Below are 25,182 nucleotides of genomic sequence, written 5' to 3'. Positions count from 1 at the left end.
AAGAAAGATTAGAAAAAGGATATAACAAATGAAAATACAGAAAAAATAACACCTGCTGCATAACTCTCCAGATTGTTTGAGGTATATACAAGGGCTTGATTTAATATTAAAATTTGTTTGGTGATCTGAAAAACGCAAGTGTAACAAATATGCAAAGAAAAAAAAGAAATCAGGAAGGGATCCTTCATATTCAAAGTGGTGGACATGAAGGATCTAACATGTCGAAAAGCGCTATATAAATGCAATCCATTAAATACTGCAGACAGGCCTGGTTTCCTTTGAATTTAGTGAAGTTTTAGACTAAGATTGACACTATTGTTCTTAGCAAGGGATTAGACCTAGAATTGATATAATAATGGCTGTAGGTCAAGAGGTAGAGCTAATAATTGGAAGATTGGTGGTTCGATTCTAGGCTGCATGCCAAAGTATCCATGGGCATGACCAAGTTGTGTTCAATGGAGTGTGAAGTTACATTGAAAGCACTTGGAAGAAAAAAAAAAGGTTTTGTGTAAATGAGGAAATTTGTATTAAGTATTTTCAGCCCTCAAGTAGAGTATACTCTATGCTACAGTATGTATACAATATGTTTTTGATAGACTGTAAGTCAAAGCTTGGGAAAAAAGAAATGTACCACAATTACACCACACCACAAGAAGACAATATTGAACAAAACACAAATGTAACCCTCCAGCTGACTTAAAGGTTAGCTGGAGATCGCTCTAAAGCGTAGTGATGGTGTGACGGACCATTAGTTTTAGACAGGTATAAATATGTGAATAAAAACTGCATTTTAATGACGGTGTCAAAGAAGCTCATAAAGAGCAAAGAGTCTAACAGCTAAGTTAAGTTAACGCCTCAGTGCCTCGCCAAAAATAGCACAAAATGACCTTCAGAGTTTACTGCAGTGCCGTTTGATTGCATACTGTGTAACTATATTATGTCCACTGAAACACAATCAGAGTGTGCAAGTTTAACTTCCACTAGGCGCTCATCACGCAATCACTAAAACATAAACTGTACTTCCTATGGCTCTCCATAAGGACCTCCTCCCACCCAGTGAGAGCACACACACACACACACACAAGAAAAAAGAAAAGAAAAAACAGGATTGAAATGGAAACTGTACAACAGAGATATGAAGTCCCAACATATCCCGTCATACGCATTTTCTATTCCACAGGTTGGTGTATAAATGACTTGTGTGGCGTTTGTTTGACGTGACACTCCCCCTTGGTCGATGGGAGGCCGACGTCACCCTGCCAGCGGAGGAGTGGATGGCCTGTGCAATAAAAATACATGAAGAGAATTGAGGAAAAGGAGAAGATTGGCCGGGGGAAAAGCAACAACACGGCTGTTATTCATTTCTTTACGTTCCGCTCGTGAACCGTGGACTTGAGCTCCCTTCTGAGGCGCACTGGGATGTTTTTTCGCCTCTCTATCAAGAGCTCGGGCAGAAATGCTGTGTTATGTGCGGCTTTCTTGGCTTTTTGAGCGCACCGAGAGAGATAACTGTACTGTATCCCAGCCTAGCGGATTGGAGTGAAAGTCCGCCATATTCTGCCTTACCACGCCCGGGAGTCGAGCCATTGGAAAATAAACGGACAGCCTTATTCATGCGTTTTTCTTGTTGCCCTTATCCGCAGACGGTAACCTGAACGCGAGGGATTTCGTTTAATGAAAAATATCAACATTGACGACTTTGAAGAGAGGGTGGCCCGGCTCGGATGACAATGCTTAACGAGATCACACTGAGCAGTACGGAGGATGTGTCTTAAAAGGATCTGTTGATCATATTGAGACGGGAAAGCAGATTACACCTATTAAGATTGCACAGATATTCCACCGAAACCGCTTTGGACTGTTGTTTTGAAGCTGTCGGGAGGCCCCAGATAAGCGAAGCAGGGGGAGGGGGTGGGGGGGTCAATAATTTCTCAAATATCTAATTTTCCTTTCCACCACAATCTGTGCGCTGTTGGGACTCACTATAAGGGCGTCCACGCGTTATTTCACCACCAGTAGGCCTGTATGAGGACGTTATTTGGCATTCACAGGCCTGTTTTTTTTTTTTTTTCTTTCTTTCTTTTCCTTTCTTTCCTTCTGCCCCTGAAATCTGGATGAATCACTAAGAGGGGAAAGGAGTGCGAGTTTTACAAAAGGAGAGAGAATGACCCTGGAATCCATAATGGCGTGTTGCCTCAGCGAGGAGGCGAAAGAAGCCAGGCGGATCAACGACGAGATCGAAAGGCAGCTCCGCCGGGATAAGAGGGACGCACGCCGGGAGCTGAAACTGTTGCTTCTCGGTAAGCTCGACGGGGAGAGCAATGCCAAGCCCGCATTCCTCTCTCACTGAAAATGCCTTTGTCGGCTGTAGGGAGTGGGGGTTAATGGGGTTTCCCCACCTGAGTGAAGTTTGGGTGGTAGGGTAGAACTATCTCGGTGTTATGAGTCGAGTGCACAGATTGGCAGGTCAGCAGAGGGAGGAGATGCTGCCCAGCAAGGCCTGCATGGCTTCCACTATATTAAAAAAAACCACCTGATTTGAATAACTGTGACTGGCTAGTGTCGAGGAAACAAATGAGCGCTAGCTCTCCATTGACTCCTCCATGCTCTTTACAGGTTTGACAACAACCTGTGCAGCCAGATCTTAAGGAGCCCATCCAGGCGGTGTGCTTATAAGAGTGCGGCTGGGCCAAAGTCTGCGCTTTATTGGGCACAATCAAGACAGTTTTGCAGCTTAACACATAACCCTGGCAATCATTATATCCCAGATATCGATGTAGAGTGAAAGCTTGGCCACTTGATGTCCTATAATATGTGTAAACCTGTGTGTGATGGTATGCTCCTGCATATTATATTGTGGAATATTAAATTTCCAGACTAACAGCAGTATTCGGTGCAATACAGTGAGTAATGCATCGTGGTTTTAATAGTAACATTCTAAATTGTTATTTCAATTCTTTAAAAAAAAACCCTAAATAATGACATTCGTAACTGTCTTTGCAGTGTTTGGTTGTAAATGGGGGAGAAGGGGGCAGATCCTGTTAAGCAGCATTAGTCATACTGAAGAAATGTGAGGAAAACAAGTCATCTACTTACCATCCCGGTTTTAATTAGGTTTTCAACAAAAAGCCCATTAGATGTGATGACTGTGGTCCTGGTGAGTGGTGCCAGAAACCTCGCTTCCTGATCTGCTGCTCTCCTCACTTAGTTCCTTAGAAAATGCAAGAAGGCAATGGTCTAAAGTACATTTAGGCCCTTAGATCGCAACATTGCCTCCCGAGTGATGCTTAAGAGGGACTGGATGAGAGAAGTTTACACCTTTGGCTGCTGGTTAAAACAAAACAATGACATGAATCCTTCTTAAATGGATTTGAAGGAGCTCACTGCCACCACCCTTGTTAAATAACTGTGCTGCTGTTGCCCCTTAATCTCTCATAATACACCACAAGTTCATTGTGCAAATTCATAAGCAGTCAGTGACCTTAAACAACAAAGTGTGTGCTATTTGAGGGCAGCTGTTTCTAATAATCTTGTATTTATTTAATCTTTAGTCAGTAATGTGTGAAAATTTGTCAGCCCAAAGTGAAAGGGTAGGCTGTTGTATTTCAGAGGGATTTACTTTACTTTAAAAAGATATAAAGTGAAATGGAGCATGATTATATAGAGACAGGAAAACAAGAAACAGCAGCACAGATTTTAGACGGTAGTAAAGACTTTTTTCTGCTGTGTGGCTTTTTCCGGAGTTATAAGAAACATCTAAGGTTTGAGCATGGAGAGGCCGATTAGAGTATGAATAGGAAATGTGTTATGCTCAAGGCTAACCTAGGACAATAGACCTTATTAATCCTTGTAGAAAGTAGCGGCATTCATAAATACAATAGGCAGGCATATGCTTGAGCATCTAAAGCAATCCTGGATAAATTAACCATTTTATTTTTGGACCTGATTCAGTATATCAGCTCATATGCAGGGCTCTCAGTTCACAATGATTGTTTATTTATTTATTTATTTGCGTGTGTGTTAATGCACACAAATACCACTTCTATTACAAGTGGTCAAGTGAAACAGAGGAAGATGTGCATATGTGAAGATGTGTGCTCTATATGACTGTGTCACCACAGATGCTCTGTGAACTATTATACAGTGACAGGATACGGGTATTCAGTTTTTCAAGCTTGCTAATTGCTTAATTTCCCCGATGGATTTGACCACTAAACTCTCCAAGTCAAGTTCACTAGTTTTCAGGATGACCATCAGTGGGCTTTTCAGAAATCATCTTGGCTTTTAAAACATCACTTATAATCTTTCAAAACCACTAATTGCTTTGTGTCTACTGGGATCGTGTATGTTGAAACGCAGGCTACACAGCAAATGAGAAGATTGCAAGTTTTTAATCCATTCCTCAAGTATCTCATGTCCATTAAGAGCTAACCGGATAATGGGAATGTTCTGAAATTAACACTCATTTAACCTTATTGGATGACTGAGAATACATTAGCAGCAACAGTGTAGATGAGTTGATTCAGTGGGAGAAGGGCTTGATATGTTTCTCTTAAAAGCTGTCAAGTATAGATGTTGTTTAATGATAGGTCAAATACTGGAGAAACCGATGGTTTCTCTCATATAAGTGACTAATAAAGACTCTCTAGTTAACAAAACATTGATATATATATATTGTGCCTGAATATTTCATCCATACATCTATCAATCAATTTATCCATATCCATTCCCTGCTGCTTATCTGGGTTCAGGTTATAGGAACAACTGTCTAAGCAGAGAAGTCCAGACCCTCTCTCCCTCCAACCGCTTCCTTCAGCTTAGCCTGGGGGACAGAGATATAATCTCTATGTCCCCCAGGCTGAGTTGCTCTGAAACCTCTCGGTAGTACGTGCCTGAAACACCATACTTAGGAAGCGCCGAGGAGGTAATTTAGTCAGATGCCCGAACCTCCTCAATTGGCTCCTTGTGGTGTGGAGGAGTACCGGTAGCAGCTCTACTACTCAACCTGTTCTGAATGACTGAGCTCCACATCTTTATCTAAGGAGAGCCCAGCTACTCTTTGGAGAAACCTAGTTTCTTCTGCTACCATCTCATCTACAGTCTCATTCTTTAGCTCATGACCGTAGGAGAGGGTAGAGACATAAATCAGCAGTTTTGCTTTCAAACTCAGCTCTCTCTTCACCACTACAGACTGTCACGGCATCCACATCGCTGCAGACATGACCCCAATCCGCATTTTAGTTTCCCCAATCAACTCTCGCCTCACTAGTGAACAAAATCCTGAGATACTTAAACTCATCCACTTTCCAGCAATTTGTCCCTGATTCAGAGTTGTCATTCTTTTCTGGTTGAGAACCATTGCATCGGACTTGGAAATGCTAATTCTCATTCCTGCTGCTTCACAAGATCTCATCTTTAAGCCACTCAAGCAGAAACTATCCATCACTTGACTATGCCTTGAAATTGTGTCTATAAAGGTTACAGTTAGTTACAAAAGTTAGAGTTATTGGCAAAGTCCAGCAGTCGACCGGGATGGAGTCCAGTTTATTAGCTGGTATTATACATCGAGTCTTTGCACTGCAACTGGTATTTTTCAAAATCTACAGTTTTTACTTTGACAGCAAATGGTTTCCATTTATGGCTTCTGTTGCACTTTTCACAGTTTCTCTACAAGTTGGAGAGTAGCTGGAGAGTATTTTTAGACAGGTCTGCCTTTTTATGCAAACTACAGGTAACCGCAGCAGTATGCTACCAATCAAAGTAATCATGTTTTTGCCAACTGGTTGGGGAGTACATGACCCATCTGTTCCCTAGAAAAAGGTGGGTCTTGTGAAAAAATGAGGGTCACTGTCTATTTCTAGATTCTAGGCCTGTAAGAGTGGGCCTTTTAGCAATCATTTAATCAGCGACTGCTATCAACCTCATGCAACCACTTTAAGCCACCTGATGAGTTCTCATTTTTTATCTTAATAACTATTAGTTGCCATGGACCAGTCTCTAAGCCTGTGTGACTAGGACCTTATTCACTTTAGCCTATATAGTCATCACAATTGTCATACAGCCAATATGGCTTACTAGTTAATGTCATGTGCTTAGTGGTCTTGGCTGTGTATACCTCAATAGTCAAAACGGGATTTAGTTTTGACTATTGCTAAAAATGTTTTGTTGAGTTCAGAGGAGAATGACCAGACTGTTTCAAACTGTTAAGAAGACAACAGAAACTTAAATAACCTCTCGGTACAACCAAGGTGTGCAGATGAGAATCATTGAATGGTCTACAACAGCAGAAGACCGCACCACGTGTCACTCCTGTCAGCAAAGAACAGGAAAGCCTATGATTCACATAGACTCACCAAAGCTGGTTAACAGAATATTGGAAAAACATTGCCTTGTCTGAGTGTTTTTCTGTTGCAACAGTCAGCTGTCAGTTAGAATTTGACTTTAACATGAACTTATGGATCCATCCTGCCTTGTATCAGGCTTGGTAGTGTAATGGTCTGGGTGATATTTTATTGGCATTGAACATGAATGAACTCACTGTATTCAAACGGTTTCTGTATCCCAATCCAATAGAACACCCTTTGGATGTGGTGGAAAAGGAGATTGAGATCATGGATATGCAGCTGACAAATCTCAGGTCAATAAGGACCAAAATCTCTGAGGAATGTTTCCATCACCTTGTTCATTCTATGTCAGGATAAGTTAAGGCAGTTCTGAAGGCAAAAGGGGGCCCAACCCAGTAGTAAAGACTTTAGCATCATTTTATGGAAGGGGGCAAGATTAGTGCCGCGCATTTAGCGTCTGATCCAGTATGAAATATGATCACAGTCTACTCTTTCGTTCTGTTATTGTTTTTAAATAATGGCCAGTTGGCCTTTGAACTGCTGGATATATCATGTCATCTTTTTTTTTTTAGCTTTGTACTCTATTAGATATTTTAGGAAATTGTCTTAATTGGCATATAAACTCTTGAATTATGGCAGGAGCAAAAACCTGTTTTGCGTTACATTGCTGGTTTAAGGTCAAAGACAAATTGTTATCAGCTCCTCCCAGAGTCCAAGTGGCCAAATTTGAAGAAACCCATTCAAAACTCTTGGGCTGTTGTGGGAATCTAGGCATATTTACTTTATCTAGAAAATAATTTGTAGATTAATAATAGATACCACTAATAATAGGCAATTCTTGTTTTATCATTGAGGTCTGAAGCGTCTGTTGACTCTGAAATGGGTTAAACATGACTAATTATTGGGCTTGTCTACATTTGCTAAATTAATTTAAAATTGCTCAATTACAAAAATGGCACGACCCAGCTCCAATCCTTAAGGGACCATTGAACCTAGTTTTTGGTGCTTGTCCCCCTTTACACACTTTCACATGCATGCCGAAAATTAATTTGTAGACAAGTGGGATGGACTTGAAACACAAGATGCCTTTACAACTTAGGTTATAGATTTACCTCAACAAACACAAAAGATATATTCTACAATGTCCATTTTGAACAAATAATTTTGAAAATCATTGCATCAGTGCTGGTGTGACTGGGTGAATGAGGCAATTTGCGTAAAGCGCTTTGAGTGCTCAGAGTAGAAAAGCTCTCTGTAAGAAATGGTCCGTTTACCATGTTGTGTCATGGCTATGACTGAACAAAGTCCAGCCCTACTTATAGCGACTCTTTCACCAGCACATGGTTGTTATTGTTAGAGGAATGCCTAAAGGTGGCTTATGTTTTGATTAACGTATCAATCAGTGTTTAAGTCATTTTTATTCATTTCAAAGTCATTGTTTAGCTTCCAGATTTTATGATAGTTGGGTCCACTTTTGGACAATTTTTCAAAATTTTGCCTCCAAAATTGATTTTTAAGTTAACGTGGATGTGATTGAAGGGCAAAATTTCTACTTGAGATCAAGCGACTGACTTGGCCATTGAAGAATATCCCATTTCTTTGCCTTGAGAAACCTTTGGGTTGCTTTTGCAGTATGTTTTGGGTTATTTTCCATTTGCACTGTGCCCGATCAGTATTGCACCATCTGATTGAATCTGAGGAGATAGTATAGCCCTGCACACTTCACATTTCATCCTGTTGCTTCTATCAGGAGTCTCAATAAATCAATAAATACTTGTGACAGAGTCAACAAAGTCTATTCAGTGAGACAAAGACTTCAGTGAGACTGATTGTTCTTGAGTTAGTCAGAAGTTGTATCGTAATCAAGGAAAAAATGCAGTCATGCACTTTATTTGTTTTCTGTGGTCTTTCAGGTCTCTTGGTGTATCTGAGCTTGTCAGTTACACTTTTTGACTTAAAAGTATTTGCAATGCAAAAGTGCTGAAGAAATTGAGAATATGGTTTAATACGGCACCTTGATACACCCCAGCAGTTCTACTGAATTTGCCTTTCTATGGAGTGTTTTGGCTCTTTTCAGTCTCTGCCATTAACACCAAATTGATCCGACTCCTATAGGAGTGATTTTCTTTGGAACCGTTAAAATATAAATATATCTGTTTATTGTTCAAGAGTTTTAAATTCTCTTAATAAAGTAAGGTTTATTTTATGTACTTTCCTGTCATCCAGTTAAGATTGTTAAACACAGTGAAATCCCTGGTCTGCAGTGGTAGTCCTACTTACAGCAGTGGTCAGTTATGCACATGTATAACTGACCTTAGTCAGTTATAAGGAACTAAATAATGAACTAAATATTCACTTATCATTTCCTGAAAGTATTTACTCTCTTGCATTTAGTGTTAATGTATATTTTGAATACAAGATGCTGTTAAAATTAGGGAGCTTCTGTTATTTGGTTAGTCAAATAAATGAAATGTAAAAGCTCCTATCAAAGTAACTGAGAGGGAGAAGATTGAAATCCAAGTCTGTCACTCTTGTAACTGTACAACAGCTGAATAGTTTTCGCTTTCAAATTTAGGACCAAAGAGCGTCTGAGTTTTGTTAAACTCTCATTAGTAGCAAGGCTGAAAATCAAGGTCCAATAATCTATGCCGATGAGGAACAAATCGAAAGTATTTGTAAAAGTGAAACTGGCACTCAGCCTTCGTGTCTTAACTCTACTTAAGGTGCTGCTAAGAACTTGGAAGTGAGTGACTTTCTTTTTCACTCATAGAGTCAGTTTAAAATGAGGTACGTTCTTAAAATGTCTGCGCACTGCAGACAGTAATGGAGTTTGGCGAGTCTTGAAAGCACAAAGTTCAAGACGTCATTTGGCCAGTGAACAGGAGAACTTTTAATTATCCTTTTGATACACTTAACCCAAATAATAAGCACATCTTAAGTGTGAGTGCTGAGTATCTTCAAGTCAAGTTTTAAATGTCCAGGGTATTTAATAATTAAAGGAAAAGGAAGACTGAGCAGCTTGTTTTTTTTTTCCTTTGGTCTTTTGTCATATTGTGCTTTTGCTTCTGAGTCAGACAACTTTCATAGAACCCGTGCCATGGCAGATGTAATGCTGATCCATAGACACCATTACAAACTTGGGTTAATCTGGGGTCGCTTCATCGATTGGAAACGTGACTCAGCAGCCACTAATGGCCAGAAGACAGTCATACAGAGCATATTTGCTGTCTCCCTATCTTTTTCAGTGCCTGTTATACTCATTGGTATAATGGAAAAGATCCATTAAGACAGAGATGCGGTCAAGCGATTATGATTTCTTTTCGAGTAATTGTGTACAAATCTATGAAGTAATGTGTGTAAAAATATAGCATTCTTGTAGGAGAGTACTTTTTTTCTGTGACAACCAGGATGATGTCATCGGCATCCATCCATTTTGCTACCACTCATATGGATCCAGCTAGGCATGCTAGGAAAAGCTGCCAAGACCTCACTACTCTCCACCACTAAAGTTCTTTGGGGGCTTTCCCATGCAGGCAGGCCGGGCAGGGTCTCCACCCAAAGCATCTTACCAAGGAGGTACTGAGAGTGTATACTAGACCAAGCCTGGCGATTGGGATCCTCACCCAGAGCATCCACTCTACCCACCTCAGACTCTGAGGTGCTAATTCTGTCACCCACTTCACTGGTGTTAGGAAAAAATGTTTTGAATGTATTATTTCTTAAAATTAGTTAAAGAATTACTACCCATTATTTAGGTTATTGTAATTGTTAACTCCCAGTCATTAACTGGAACAACAAGGTAAATAACACTATGCTGTTTGGGCAGCAAATACAAATCCAAGTCTAAATCATGAAGCATAGGCTTGTATGAGTTTTGCCTTTCACCCAATTACAGCTTAGATGGGCTTCAGCCTCCAGTTGTGACCCTGACCTGGATAAGCAGTTGAGAAAATGGATAAATGGACAGATGTGGTTTTCTTTGCTTTGTTTAGTGGAAAAGAAACCATATGCATTGTGGTATTCATCAAATTAAGTTGAATATGCATGGAAAAACAATGTATTCTAATACCTTTCCTCAAAGCGACATTTATTAATTTGGAGAATGATTGCTACCTCACTTTTGTTACAAAGAAGTGCAGCATATTCAGACTTCTATAAGAGAGACGCTCAGTTAATATGCACTGCAGCACACATGCAAAACATACATGTGCACTCCTTTCTCTTGAAGTTATCCAAGAGGTACTAGTCAAGACTGCTTCACTGGTCTGCCAAGATTCTCAATGAACCAAAGGGAAATCACACCCCCAGTTCTTCACACCCAAATAGTTCCTGTCACCGCTGAGAGGACAGAGATGTTGTTCTTGGTCTATCACCAGACTAAGCAAACAGGCTGGGAGGAAGAGTAACCAGCACATAATATCATATGTGTGAGTGCATGAGTGGATGCGTTCATATGTGTATGTCCGTGTGCATGTACTGTTCATCTGGGTGTATAAATGTTTATTCCAAGACAGGATGTTGTTGCAAAAAGCCACGATTCATCTTAGGATAGGAAATATCCCTATACACATATTTATGTTTGTAATTCTGCAAGAATCCCTTTCATTCACCATAGTTACTTTAATCAGCTTTTCATCATTAACAATGGACCCAATTACTGGGCAGTGTAAAAGGGGTTGCTAATAGCTTTGTACCCATAAGAAAATCATGGGTGGATACTGAACATGGACATTTGGCTTTGATATTAAGCAGTTTATAAACTACATAGTAAAAAGGTTTTACCATCTGGTTGTGTCCATATCAAAGTAGAGCAGTCAGTAGTTGGTAAACTTAAAGCAAATGAAGCAGGTTATCTCTTACTGTCTGCTATACTGGGAAAGAGGTAATTTCAGACAGTATCCGACTTGATTCCTCCAGCACTGTCTGAAGTTTGAGGACTGAGGACTCCTTAATATGCAACACGAGTATGGATATCGTCTTCAACCAGCAGTTTGTGTTGCTCCATGTCAGGCTGTCTCTGTTACAACTTTATAAAGTAATCCTGCCTGTTTGCTTGTTCAATCTTTGTCCGTGATGTGAAATATAATAATGCAGCTTGAATAAAAAAGGCTGTTAGACAGCGGCGCTTCGGCGTTTTTAAAAACGTTTTTATTTCTTACTGTGGGTGGATTGCTGTGGGGTACAGGTAATTATGGAATGTGAATGGAAGCGTGTAGTTTAAAAAACGAATTTAATGCCAACATCACAAGTTTGTTTTTGTCATTTTCAATGAAAACAAATGCTACACTGCAGAAGTCTATATGGATTTTTTTTCTTTTCTTCTCTTGAAACGCTCTGACAGCCAAGTAAGGATCTTGCAGGGTCCCTTCTTTTTTTTTTTTTTTGCTTTGGTTTATAGCAGCTAATTATGATCTGTACTTGGATTTCAGCTCTGCCCCTATAAATGGGGCAAATGCAGTGCAATCAAATTTATTTTCTATCCATACAGCTATGGCAATCTCATGGTAAGGACGTTGTACAATCAGTGCCGCCTATGTTCTGTATTTAGACCACTGGCTGTGCAAGAAGCCTCCCCTGCAAGGTTTTAATGCCTTTTTCTCTAGTTAACAGCAGTGGATTAATTTTTAACAGTGAAAATAGTCTGAATGTCCATTTAAGAAGCATGACTGCCGACACAGGAGACGACACGCGTCGTCTGGTTAAATGACACTTTGCACAAACCTACTGTATAAATAAAGTCTGTGTTCCCTTTTCCTGTGTACTTTCTCAGGCACTGGGGAAAGTGGGAAGAGCACATTTATCAAACAGATGAGGATTATCCACGGAGCCGGTTACTCTGATGAGGACAAAAGGGGCTTCACCAAGCTGGTCTATCAGAACATCTTCACGTCCATGCAGGCCATGATCCGAGCCATGGAGACGCTCAAGATCCCCTACAAGTATGAGCACAACAAGGTAAATGGATTCTTTCACTCCAGCTTTTCACGTTCTCCAACTTAAATGGCAGTTGATGGTGTCAAACAATTAGAGAAAGAGAGAGAGCGAGACTCTACGATGTGTTACATTGTGCTTGAGTATTTTTAGAGTGCCGTCTATCTTATTTGTAACAGCCATCCATAATCATTTCCTGTCCTTTTATAGACTTCCTGTGTCCTTAAAACACTCAAGTACTCATCACGCCCTTTTGAGTATTTGTGTTTGCATATTTCCTTGAAATCCACACATGCATATGTGCACACCATCCCTGCTTCTACACTACTACCATACCCCACACTACTCGCTCAAATTTCACCTTGCTCTCTGTACTTAACACTTCAGCAGAGCCTCTTTGTTGTAGAGGAGTTACCCTGGTGTTCACAGCTTTGGGAACTGGTACAGGGAGTTTTTGCTCAAAGTTTCTTCCATGTGAAAGTGACAAATTAAAGGAAATGATGCTTAGGAGTCCACACCTTGGCACAGCTACTGTGGTCTTCAGTTTCTCTGTGTCAGACTACAGTCCAGGCTGATGTTTAATGAAAGCCTTTTTTAGAGATGTTGTGTTTGTTATGTCAGTGTTAAAATCAGGTGTTTTATTCATAATGCACAAAACCAAATGTGCACTTTAATGTGAGAGCATTTTTGGTCTGTCCCATTTTATCAGCGTTGTCATTTCCCTAAAATACATGTGCAAGTAGACCACTGGATCCCATTCATTCCATTAGAGGGGTGCAAAGTTGTTCCAATGCATTCTTTTTGGGAACCGCTTTAAGCGTTGCATAATTAATACTGATCTGGACAGCTTAGAACTTTTTGACTGATTGCACAGTTGCATCATTTATTTGTATTTTAAAGTGAGATGTGTTCACCCAGGTAAGAGGGTTCCACTACGTGTTGTTCAATTATGTTGGCGGTTTTCAAATAGCACGGAAATCTTCGAAAGTCTGAATAACAATGCTATTCTAAAGACATTAAATTCGTAGTGCAAAACAACACATCTTTTCCCCAGACATGCAGACTGTAACGAGCGAGGAGCCCAGCCACTGCTGTCGACCAAGCGCACATTATATGACAATCAGTGCAACCTGCGAGATTTAAAATGACATCGCAGCCGTGCATGTTTATGCAGATGTGGTGCACGGCTGTTTTCACTTCCCGTCTCGTGTGTGCATTTTCATGAGGAATGAAACTGATTGTGGTATATCAGTTATGCATTTTCACCATTATTTTGCCCACTTTAAACACTATAATTCAGAATATGCTGAATAAATATAATGCTTTTATGATCTATTTTTATGAAACTAAATGCAGGTGGGTTTCTGCTTCAAAATTTCTTCCTAAGCTTTTGGTTCATTGTACAGTTCTCATTCCAGTTTACCACCATGTCTTGCACACTGCACATCCGCCATCTAATTTATAGTAACAGTCAATTTGAGGTTGATGTAAAAGTCTTTTAGGACCTGTACTAAAGGGTAGAACTGACTGTCTAATGAAATCAGAGCTATGTGCACAATGGAACCGTGTAACCTGTCATAATTTGTACCCAACATCCCTCTACTCTCATATACATACGGGTAAAATGGGAAGTATTTTATCCTTGACAAAAGAATTGACTGACATCACAAGGGAAGTGAAAATGAAACCCATCAATTGTGTTTACAGTGTCTTTCTGGGCTTTTATAGTAAATGTCACTCTCACAGTCTTTCAGGCCCACCCTTTTAAATAGGCCTCAATCTTCAGACCCCAGTCTTCACATGTCCGATGTATGCACGTCTCAGTCATGTACTGTAACTCTGTCTCACACTAGGTGATCCACACTAAAAACAGAAACTGTGTTTGTGCTGGACTTCAAGGCTTGTAGTGGCAGGTTAAGAAAAAGGTCATGCTGTGTCTGCATGTAGACGGTCACTGATTTGTAAAGGTTCAGCACGAGTGGTTAATCTGCTGGTAAAAAGACTTGTTCTGTGGCTTTATTTATGTTTTCAATCTGCCAGTTCTACAGTCAATCGCACAATCGCTGTAAGCAAGGACACTATTTTCTGATTGTGTCCAAGTACTGTTTACCCTTATCTTCATGAGTATCACGTGCAGTTTATTGACAGGCATTCTTGTGTGTCTGCTACTGCACAAACCTTTTTTTTTTTTTTTTTTTTCACAATCAGGAATTCAGTCTTCAGTTAGAATGCACTGACTCATATCTGTGTCATCACAAAAGATTTACTCAGCCATATTAGATTTAGGAACTTGCTGAATGGTTTTATCCAAATAAATATGACAACTGCAAAGTTAAAAGTAAATCTATTCTTTACATCACTGGTGGGGCTAAAGCCACTGTAGACAATATAATTGATGAACATGTGTCCCACTTTGAAGCCTCTGGATGACCTTCTTTTGTAGTCTCCATTTGGTTTAGAAACTGAATTTTAAGGAGCGAGTCTGAAACTGACTGATTGTCAGTCATGAGTTGTTAGCCAGTGAGTATATCCCAGAAAATCCTTATTTCCAAAACACAATATGACCAAAATTTACAAAATGGACAAATTTTTTGATTTAATGTGACCTGAAATAAATGATTGCGGCTGTAAACCGGAAAAGTGCTTACAGAGTTCGAGTCGGAGAGCTGTTCTTTATGAGACCAGAAAAGTATTTGCAATCACACGCCTCGCCCCCTGGTGGCCATTGAGAAAAATGCAGTTTTAAGGCACTACTGCTTTAATTGAGCTCCCTTGTTTAAAAGACGTCTAACCCCACTTCTTTTATGGAGGTTTTTGTCCATATTACATATGGAAAAACAATACAATTTAAATTTAGAAAAATGGATTCCTCCCATGTACCTCAGAGTGGTTTGTTCTGTTATTTTTACCCTGTTTACAGTTAGTAAAGTAAAAAAGGAAATGTGAGGCACTGATATTTACATTTACCACACAGTAAAATTAAACAAATTTAATATCTTGTATTACAAGCATTTATTAGCACATTGCATCACCATCTTGAGTGGGATCTGGCAACCTCCAGTTGCTTGAGGAAAATGTGCATCAAGTCCTAACTCACGTTGATGGAGGCAGAAGGTCTGTTCATCTTAAAATCTGAATAGTTTTTAAGTTTTTTGTTTCTGTATTTCACTTATGATTGAATTTTCAGATTCAATGCCTCCCCATTTCACACTTATGGAAGCACCCATGCATGACATACACAATGCAAACATTACGTATCCGTCCTAATCATCAGGAGTAGCTGTGCTGCACTGTTGCTCAACACTTCAACATTCAGTCACGTGTTGATCTCTTGCCATAGGACACAACTCTGCTGTGGGAATCTGGGCCCACAAAACTTTCCGCTTAATAGGCCCAGTGGGATTTGTGCTTCAGATATTAGGTCCATGCTGAGCCCCGGGGTGCTAAGAAATTTCTGCATATAGAATAAGCGAGTGAGAGCAGAAAATACACCAGTGATAATTAGGACTGTGTAACCTGTGCAGTGATTAATTTGTGTGTCTCTGTGTGTATGTGTGAGAGATACTGAATGCTTGATAAAGTTTTGATAAGTTAAGTTTCTGTTTTCCACCAGGCTCACGCCAACATAGTGAGAGAGGTAGATGTAGAGAAGATCAACAAGCTTGAGAATCCCTACGTCGATGCAATCAAGAGCTTATGGAACGACCCGGGCATCCAGGAGTGTTACGATCGAAGGCGGGAATACCAGCTCTCGGACTCTACTAAATAGTGAGTACAGCCGACAGCCGTTCAGGAAACGGGCGTCAAACTGTTCAACAGATTTCTAAAAGATCTCAGGAAAGAGATTTCTAGTGTCTGTGAGGTGCTGGATTGTTTTTACTGCCTGCCTCCTCAGTTACCTGAACGCACTGGATCGGATCGCTGAGCCAGCCTACCTTCCCACCCAGCAGGATGTGTTGAGGGTTCGAGTTCCAACCACAGGCATTATTGAATACCCATTTGACCTGCAGAGTGTCATATTCAGGTGAGATCGGATTGTTATTTAAAAAGTGAAAATGCAGTGCTGTGTCATTATGTATAACAAAAGCACAACCACTGTTCACTGAAATGGTGTTGTGTGACTTTGTTAGAATATCTTAATAACTTGATGGAGCTATCAGCTGACCTCAGGAAAGGAAATGAAAGTAAACAAAGTGTTTTCGAGATGGGCTCTCAATGCAGCGAGAATACATGAGTGCACTCACTCTGTGAGAGTTTGAAGATGCTCAAGTAACCTGTGGACTCTACTGCCTTTAGAAAGAGGTGCACATCATCTGATGGTTATACTTACAAGTAAGACTGGGGATTAATATTTTATATGCAAGGAGTTAGATAAGCTTATAAAATATTTAAAAAGAATATTGTGCTTTGTTAATGCAGGTATTAAACTATACCTTTTAAGTTTATCAGATGTTTTCCTGATTATTTTATGTTAATAATCTGATTGAAATCCACTGAATATCTGATTCAGAAGTGGTCAATGGCATCATCACATTTGATTTGTCTTGGGCTTTCCCTTTATTAAACAACCTGCATCAAGGGGATTAAGTCAAAAGGACAACCACACAGACACTCCCTGTGCTTACGGTGACGTTGTTCTCTCTCCTGCCATGGCAGGATGGTGGATGTCGGAGGTCAGAGGTCAGAGAGGAGGAAGTGGATCCACTGCTTTGAGAACGTCACGTCAATCATGTTCTTGGTAGCCCTCAGCGAGTACGACCAAGTTTTGGTGGAGTCGGATAACGAGGTGATTTGTCCTTTTATTTTATTTTTTTAGAAAGACCAAGAGAAATTTCACCAAACTACCGAGAGATTAAATGGTTTAAAGGATGCTCTCATAAATTCCCATTTGAAAATCCTTATTTCATGTGACATAGGAGATTAGTTGTTTGTAAAGATAAAAGCTTTCCCTATTTAAAACAATGGAAATCAGGTTCTCGGGCTGCTCGGTGGTGCTCCAGCTCTTTTTCCCTTGTAAATGATCAGCCAGCTGTTTTGAATGCCGCCTAAGGCCACGTCTCTTTCTTAAGAGGAATCGATGTGTCAGGGTTTTTTTTAAGTGTATTAATGAGCAGGTGTGCGTTCATATGTGTGTTGCTGTTTTGTTTTTTTTCTCGCGCCCATCTGTTTTCCTCCTTTTTTTTTTTGCCTGCATATTGTGAAAGTAGAAGACTGACCAGCTTCACGACCTTTATAATCCAATAGCATTAGATAGTTTTTATTATATAATATAAAATAAGGCATTCTGCTTTGTGCTTTTGATAAACAGCAGCACTGAGAGGTGTAAGACTCGCTATGAGAAGGGTTGCTTGAAATGAAGCGCGAGGGAGAAATTAAAAACATGATTGCCCTACTCTCTCATCTTTACTGCTCTCGCTCTGGTGCCGTGAAACGGTTATTAAAATCTGCACTTAATCAGGTTGAAGGACTGGTTTTTAATTAAGAGACTAACTATCTCTCTGTTTTCTTTCTTTATTTCTGTCCTTCTGCCCCCTCCCATTCACATATACTCTGTGTAGAACCGGATGGAGGAGAGTAAAGCTCTGTTTAGGACAATAATCACATACCCCTGGTTCCAAAACTCCTCAGTCATTCTGTTCCTCAACAAGAAGGACCTGTTGGAGGAGAAGATTATGTACTCTCATCTGGTTGACTACTTCCCAGAGTATGATGGTGAGTGTTGAATGATTGAAGAGTGCTCGTACCAAAACACTGACAGAGCTTACACGAAGCCCCAAAATCAAGACTGTCGAGGTGTTTTTGAGTAAAGACGTCATGTTTTGTTTAACTCTGAAACATGTTCACAGATCACTTGCTGTGCCATTATTTTTGTTAGGCTTCAGTCACGCAGCAACTTCCAGTCAGGATGGAAAGATGTGAAGTCCCCGACTGGATGGTGAGAAGTGGCGGAGGTAGCTAGGGGCCCTGTTGATTGTGTCGGTCAATAACAGATGTTCGTAGATGTAGAAACACTTGCAGAGCGGTCGTAAAACTTGGAAACAAACTGGGAATAGAGGCTGTTAGTCTCCAAAGTAAAAGTGCCTCATCACTGCAACCAACTTGCTTTCAGACTTTTACTTTGAAGGCAAACAGTCTTGATTTCCTGTCTGAGCTGTGCTCATAGTTTCAGTATCACTCAGCAAGTAAATGCCAAGCTTTTGCAGATAAGTCGGCGTCCTCTATGAATACTACGGACGGCCGTGGAAACCTGCAAAGCAATGACAAGGTTTTCGGTATAACATCTACACCTCATTACAACCGTTTTCACCTAGCCACTGCTAGTAACTGCTCACCACCCAGTGACCGGTGGTTGTCAAGGGGGGTCATTGACAGCTCTCCATGCCAGTGTGACTGGGGGTCCATTAGAACTAGTTTGTAGAGCTGACAGGTTAACCATGGCAGGAAATTTCTGCTTACAGTATAATATCTGATACACAGCTTTTAATGTATCAGAGTAATCTCTGCTATTTTTGTCTTTTTTTTTTTTTATTACACATATTTGATTTAAGGAAATAAATGCCGAAAAAATATTTCAAACTCGATATCAAGTGATGCAGATTTCAAGTGCTTTAAAGTGGCCCTTTTGTGCTAATGACAAGGTCATAATTTTATTTCTGGAGTGCACTAGAACAGATTTAATATGTAATTCTTGCTCCACATTAGTTCCTGTCTATTTAAAGGCCAGCTATGATTGGTCACAATGACAAAAGCATTGAGTGTTTCTCACGTACTGCATCATTGGTGCTATTTCTAACTCTGTATCTGGAAGATCGTTCTAACTGTAAATGGAACTTTGAGCACGAACATTTGTAAATGGGGATTTTTAACAGATTACAACGTCTTGGATCAAATATAAGACTTCAAGCAGTGCGGAGAGTTGATGGAAAAATGCCTTCAGCGTGACAGCTTGTTTACATTAGTCATACATAATTTGACAGCATTACAGCAAACAGTGTACTACGCTACCACATTTGCCATGCACTGTGCACCATGGACTAATTGTATCGGTATTTTACTGTTGTGGGGACATGATAAAAGTACATAAAGAAAGTGTTACAGCATTCAAAGCTCATAGCTTTGGTATTTTAAAGTGTGCAGCTTTAGAAAGAAAAGAAAATGATGTTAGACTGAAGCTTAACTGGTTGCCCCATGATATTCTCTTTCTTATGTATATCTGTTAGTTTTGGGTGAGCCAAATAATTAAGCCACAGAAGAGAGGTGTTGACTATAAGTGAAGCATTCCGTGCAAACATTTCTTCTGGGAAAATGTAACAGTATTTGCTTTGAATTTTGCCCTTTGTAGTTTTTTGCACCAGAAACTTACTTATAAGATCAGTAATTTGCGCTCCTGCCATTGACTCAGCATCACTCACATACATGTAGAGCTTAAAAAAAACAAAGTGTACCAATTAACACATAATGTGAAATGTGCACAGGTAGACATTTGAGGGCACGTCGCTATACTGCAGTGAGTAAAGTTTTCTAAGTACTACCTGAAGCTCCACAATGTTTTTAGCTTGAGCTCTAGGGCAAATAAAAATCTTCGGCTGGCAGACCTGAGATATAGTCGTGGTGCGTAAATTGGAATGATCCGACAAGTATGGCAGGGAAAAACCATGAAAAAAAACAAAACATGGAGGATCTCTACACTGATATTATGAATGATAAACAAGCTGTAGTAATTTATAGCTGTGCATATATACTGATCCACGATATTCCCCCATGCAGGTCCGCAGAGGGATGCCCAAGCAGGGCGAGAGTTTATCCTCAAGATGTTTGTGGACCTGAATCCAGACAGCGACAAGATCATCTACTCTCACTTCACCTGCGCCACTGACACAGAGAACATCCGTTTCGTCTTTGCAGCCGTCAAAGACACCATCCTGCAGCTCAACCTAAAGGAGTACAACCTGGTGTAGAGCAGGGAAGAGCAGGGTGTTCCGACTGCAGGCCCTCAGCACACACTGACTGACGCAATCTGTGAAAAGATAGATCATATATACACACACACATTTAAAAAAGAAAATATAATGGTTGCATAATACTAATTTATTTGCTGTCTGCTGATCTCTTGACTCCTCGAGGGGTGAGCGAAGTAAATGTTATCTTGCTATTTAAGAAGTGATGAAAAAGTGGGGACAGGATATTCGCGAGGGTTGGGTGGAAGGCGCTCAAATGAATGCAGTGTGTTTCTGTCCCTCCTGCCTTTTTTATAAAAAAAAAAGAAGAAGAGAAAAAAAAGTTTGAATTCCTTTTTTTAGCCTTCTTCCTTACCTGTTGTTTCATTCTGAAGCTTCATCACGGGCGTTTACCTGTTTGCCCAGCAGGGAGTGATGAGTTAGATGGCTTCATTTTTTAATTTATTTTTTTAATCTGATAGACTGATTGGCAAGTCTTTTGATGAGTAGGCAGAATTTGTGATCTCTTTTCAAATGATTTAAGATTCATTTAATATATGCGAGTGGCTTAGATCTTTATTAATCTTACTTTGCATTGGCTTTTGGTGCCATTCAGTGAGTCGAGCATGTGTTTGGAGGGAACAACCCAAGTCGTGTGTCAAGTGACGGTCGTGTGATGGGTTTTCAGCTGTCGATAGAACCGTTCAGTTGAGAAATGTGAGTGAAAAAGGCTTTGAAAATTAAAAAAAAAAGAAGGAAAAAAAGCTTTGAGCAACAAAGTGGGGAAGCACACAGGGACTTCTGCTTTGTCGTGTAAAGATGAACCATGGCAGCGGTCACTTTACACAAACTGAAGGGAGCCGAGGAGGTAATAATTTATCAGACGATATGTTTAAATGATTATGTTCAACTGTGCCACATTAACGCTTTTTATTATGGTAACATGTATATTTATTACCAAATGCCAAAAAAAAGAGTGAATGAGTGAGAGGGACAGAGGCCCAGACTCCACAGCTGTTCACTGAAATGAAAAGTGTTGCAGACAGGAAAGAGCAGGGCTAACAAACACTGACTCTACCGACCCGACGTATCGACCCTGGAGGTTTTCTTTTCTTTCTTTCTTTTAAAATACATTTATTTCATATTTTTTTGAAGTGTTCAACACAATCTGCGGTATTCTTCCCACCCCCGACACACCGACCCAGCATGGACTGACCTGAGCTACAGCGAGCTCGTGGGTTCTGAAAGAAGGGGCAGCTACACCGGCGCAGCTAAACCCGGCGCGTTGAACTGCCTAAAATTATCCAATCACAACCTTGCGCCGTGGGCTGCAGGCCCCTCCCTCCAAGCCCGCGCCAGCCTGCAGACTTATCGAGTCGCATTTTAGCTGTATCTTTGTAATTGTCCAATCACAGCCCGGCTGTCTTGACTGTTGTAGTTGAATAGCAGTGGAGAGTAAATCTGACTAGTTCCTGTGTGAAAGGTAAAGTCTCGACGTTCAGTTGTACCAAAGTGAGTCCTTCTTGTTTCTAATTGGCATTTCTGATTTGCAATCCTTCATTCCCCGACTTACTTTGAGTACTTTTTTTATTTTTATTTCTTTCGTAACACTTCCCTAGATTATAAGCCTGTAATTAACATTTATTGAGGCATAGTGCAATTATGAATGCTATAATCATTGTACATACATCTCTCTCTATATATATTGCAGCATCTTTGTTGGCTTTTTAATCATTACTTTTTTTGTTGTTGTTTTTATTTGTTTTGTTTGTTTGTTTTTTGGCAGATTGAATGTGCGGTATTGAAAATATGTATCTATGTAATTGTATTGTATGTCTAATGGCTAATTCGTTTTTGGAAGGAAAACAAAGTTCTTTACATGTTTGTTTTGATTGTTTTTTGTAAGAGGAGAATGTAAATTTTGTGTTATGGCAGTTTGATTTCTCAGCGACGAAACATCGTTCAGCTTCAGAACTGCAAAAAGAGGAATATTATTATCCGAGAACAGATCAATTGGTGTGCCAGTACTAGCAGTTTTGTTAAATTGATTTTTATATGGGAAAAACACACAAAAAACCCCAACTGCAAACTGAATCTAATCTACAGGGCTAATTGTAATAGTTTAGTTCTTAACTGGCTTCAGGAACAGAGCGCTCGTCACATACGTGTAATGACGTCTTCTCTCGCCCATGTCTTTTACGTTTCGTTTCTTTTCACCGCTTTTCAACCAGTATTGATTAACAAGCCTTGCACTTCCTGCACACTTCTCATCCCCACTTCCACTTCCACCACCACCAAAACCAACCTGCCTCCATTTGTAGCCAAACTGTTTTGTAGTGCAGGAGCAGGAGGTGCGGGCAGGCAATCTGTCGCTTTGTGTCTGATTTTTTGATAAGAAAAAAAAAAACTGTTACGAAGTTGTAATTATCTTTTTGTTTATGTTAATGGGAATGCCAACATGTTGTTGTTGTTGTTGTTGTTTTTCCCCTATTCTCCCAGATACTGTTAAAAACTCAGTACTAAGTCCGTGTACACAAAAGTGCAAGAAATGACTTAACCAGTTGGCCTGATTAGCAAGGTGCTTTGTTTCATTTTTACTTGTATTATTATTAATTTTTTTTTACTTCATTTCCACCTTTGATTGCCACAGTTTCACCAGAATGTACAGTATTATTTTAGACTTTATTTATGAAACGACAGCATAAGAGAAAAATACAGTTCATGTGTACATATTGCCTTACTGAATAAGCTGTGCCTCTGACGTCCCATGTGAGGCACCTGTGTTTTTTCGAGAAGTAAAGCTAGTGCAGCCGATATTGTCCTGTTGTGCAGCTGGAGGATTGTTCGGGGTGTTTTTTTTTTGGCTCGGTGGTCTTTTCCACCGTCACTCTGTGCTGAAAAGAAACAGCTTTGAAGTGTAGCTCTCATGTAGCTAATGTCACATAAATACATGATATTTTAAGCACATTGTGACTGAGTTGTAATCAGAACACGCTTTCTGTTGATTTCATGATGTTGTCACATCAGATTCTTGTCTTAAAACCCACAGCAGGGTGCGTCTTAAGGCACTGAGCTGCCAGATTAAAGCAGCATTTGCTCCTACGCATCAGGATGTGTAGAATGTGCTTGAAAAGGTGTCACAATCTGGACTCAACCCACCGGCGGCCACCTGCTGGGTGTTGTGTTTTTTTTCCACATTTGGCTGTGTTTTGGCGTCTGCCAGCCACTCTGGCAGGTTACCAGCCCTCGTTTGGAGGTCCTGTTGTTTTCAGGTATTTCAGCTGGCTGGTGAAATTCATACATGGATGGTTGAGTTTGGCAGGTGACAAGTTAATTTTCAGTCCAGTCCTCGGTGTACTTGAATTCAGTGAAGATCTTACAGTAACCACTTATCAACAGCCAGGCCTAACAGGACTGATATTTGGGGCCAGTTTGTGTCAGATGTTGCCAGGGATGAATGTTTTGAAGCTGAACTAAGATTTCAGCTTCATCAGTGCTAATGATCTTCAATTATAGATTTGCAGTGATATCTGATTTTGTTTCCCTGCTATCAAAAGGTGGCTGTTCACACAAACCCTGCTACTTAAAGGGACAATCCTTGCTTCAAAAATAAACTAAAATAAATAAAAATAAACCACATTTTGCTTTCAGCATACAGAACAGCAACTGCACGCTTATGCGAGCCTTAAAAAAGGATCTCGGATCAGCTGAGATTTCAGCTGATCCGAGATCTCACGTTAACGTTTAGATTTTGTCAGACAGTGAATAAGAAATATATCTCAACTTGCAGAAATGCACATTATGGGCTTTGTCATAAATGTGAGCCACGCAGGACTTGTTTCCAAGCTTTGCGAGGGTTGGCGCTCCTGTCATTGTTTGGAGTGAGCACACGTGAGCTATGCTGAGCCTGGATTTTCCCCTTTAAGAGAGCCAAGACTCCAGCTGACGTTGACATGGTGACACACATTGTCGGCCACCTCCGCTGCTGTTCAGAGTTCATGCAGTATGTTCAAGAGCAGTCCAGTGTTGTGTACAGTACACTGAGAACTACATGGTGGGAGGTGGGAGTGAGAGTGGGGGAAAGCAACCCATAAACTCTTCTTTTACTGAAGTGTCAGACACATCATTTTTATTGCTTTCAGCTCTGTTTTTTTTCTTTTGGGTTTATTTGCATCCAAATCCTTTAATATATGAAGTTTGATGACCATTTTTGAAATAGTGTTATGATGATCTCCAATCATAATTGTGTAAAATTGTTTCCTGTATTCATAAATTCGCACTCCTTCAACTTGTTTCTGAATGAAGCAACATATTTCTTTTCAACTCTTGTCGACTGTGATTTTTAAAAACCTTTTTCCTGTGATCACCTCTACACTGTAGTTTCATTTCGATGTTTTTGAATACGTTTGATCAGGTCACCCGAGTGGTTTTGAATTTTAAATACAGTTTGTATTACAAACTTCTGCAAGCACCAAGAGCGTAGTTTAAGTGAATCTTGTAAAGTAGAACTAAACCCTACAAAGGCCAGTTTAATGGACCGAAGATACTGTAAGCCTCACCACTGAAAGGATGAAATATGAGGTCTTTTTCTCTATCAGATGGTTAAAAAAGATAGACGGGGAGAAAAAATCAGATGTGGTCTTAATTCACAATCTTCATTTTAAATGGGAGCGAAAACTTTGTTCTAAACTGTTCCCACTACATGCTCAGCTTTGATGATAAATGGAGAGTAAACTGCCTGAAGACTGCTTGTGATTTTTTTTTTTTTTTATCTAACACTAATTTACAACTTTAGTTGTTTAGTTTTCAACTTTTTCTGAGAAAAAGAAAAGGGTTGGTTAAGTTCAGGGTAATGTTTTTTTTTTCAGAGAATGCTGTTTTATGATTATTAATTATAATCTGGGGCCATCGTGGCTCCACGTGTGTGTGTGTGTGTGTGTGTGTGTGTGTGAGTGAGAGAGAGAGAGAGA

General features: G+C 40.0%; 1 protein-coding gene across 1 annotated transcript; it reads left to right on the top strand.

Moving 5' to 3' along the window:
- The first annotated feature begins 1,127 nt into the window (after window positions 1-1,127).
- LOC146697080 (guanine nucleotide-binding protein G(q) subunit alpha) lies at window positions 1,128-24,951 on the top strand. Its single transcript, XM_085475554.1, has 7 exons — window positions 1,128-2,300; window positions 12,115-12,299; window positions 15,889-16,043; window positions 16,171-16,299; window positions 16,932-17,061; window positions 17,834-17,987; window positions 20,043-24,951. The coding sequence occupies exons 1-7, from the start codon at window positions 2,165-2,167 to the stop codon at window positions 20,231-20,233; spliced, it is 1,080 nt and encodes a 359-aa protein (XP_085331680.1). The 5' UTR covers window positions 1,128-2,164; the 3' UTR covers window positions 20,234-24,951.
- The last annotated feature ends 231 nt before the right edge of the window (window positions 24,952-25,182 follow it).

Source organism: Copadichromis virginalis, linkage group LG12 (assembly GCF_057382275.1).
Source record: "Copadichromis virginalis isolate Kocher_CV1m ecotype Utaka linkage group LG12, C_Virginalis_male_GT1.1, whole genome shotgun sequence".
NCBI lineage: Eukaryota > Metazoa > Chordata > Actinopteri > Cichliformes > Cichlidae > Copadichromis > Copadichromis virginalis.
This window is presented reverse-complemented; position numbering and strand designations above follow the sequence as displayed.

Excerpts from the sequence above, each read along its gene's own strand:
- LOC146697080 (XM_085475554.1), top strand. The coding sequence starts at position 2,165 with ATGACCCTGGAATCCATAATGGCGTGTTGCCTCAGCGAGGAGGCGAAA. Across the intron at positions 12,300-15,888 it reads ACAAGTATGAGCACAACAAG|GCTCACGCCAACATAGTGAG; the intron begins GTAAATGGATTC and ends GTTTTCCACCAG. Across the intron at positions 17,988-20,042 it reads CTACTTCCCAGAGTATGATG|GTCCGCAGAGGGATGCCCAA; the intron begins GTGAGTGTTGAA and ends TCCCCCATGCAG.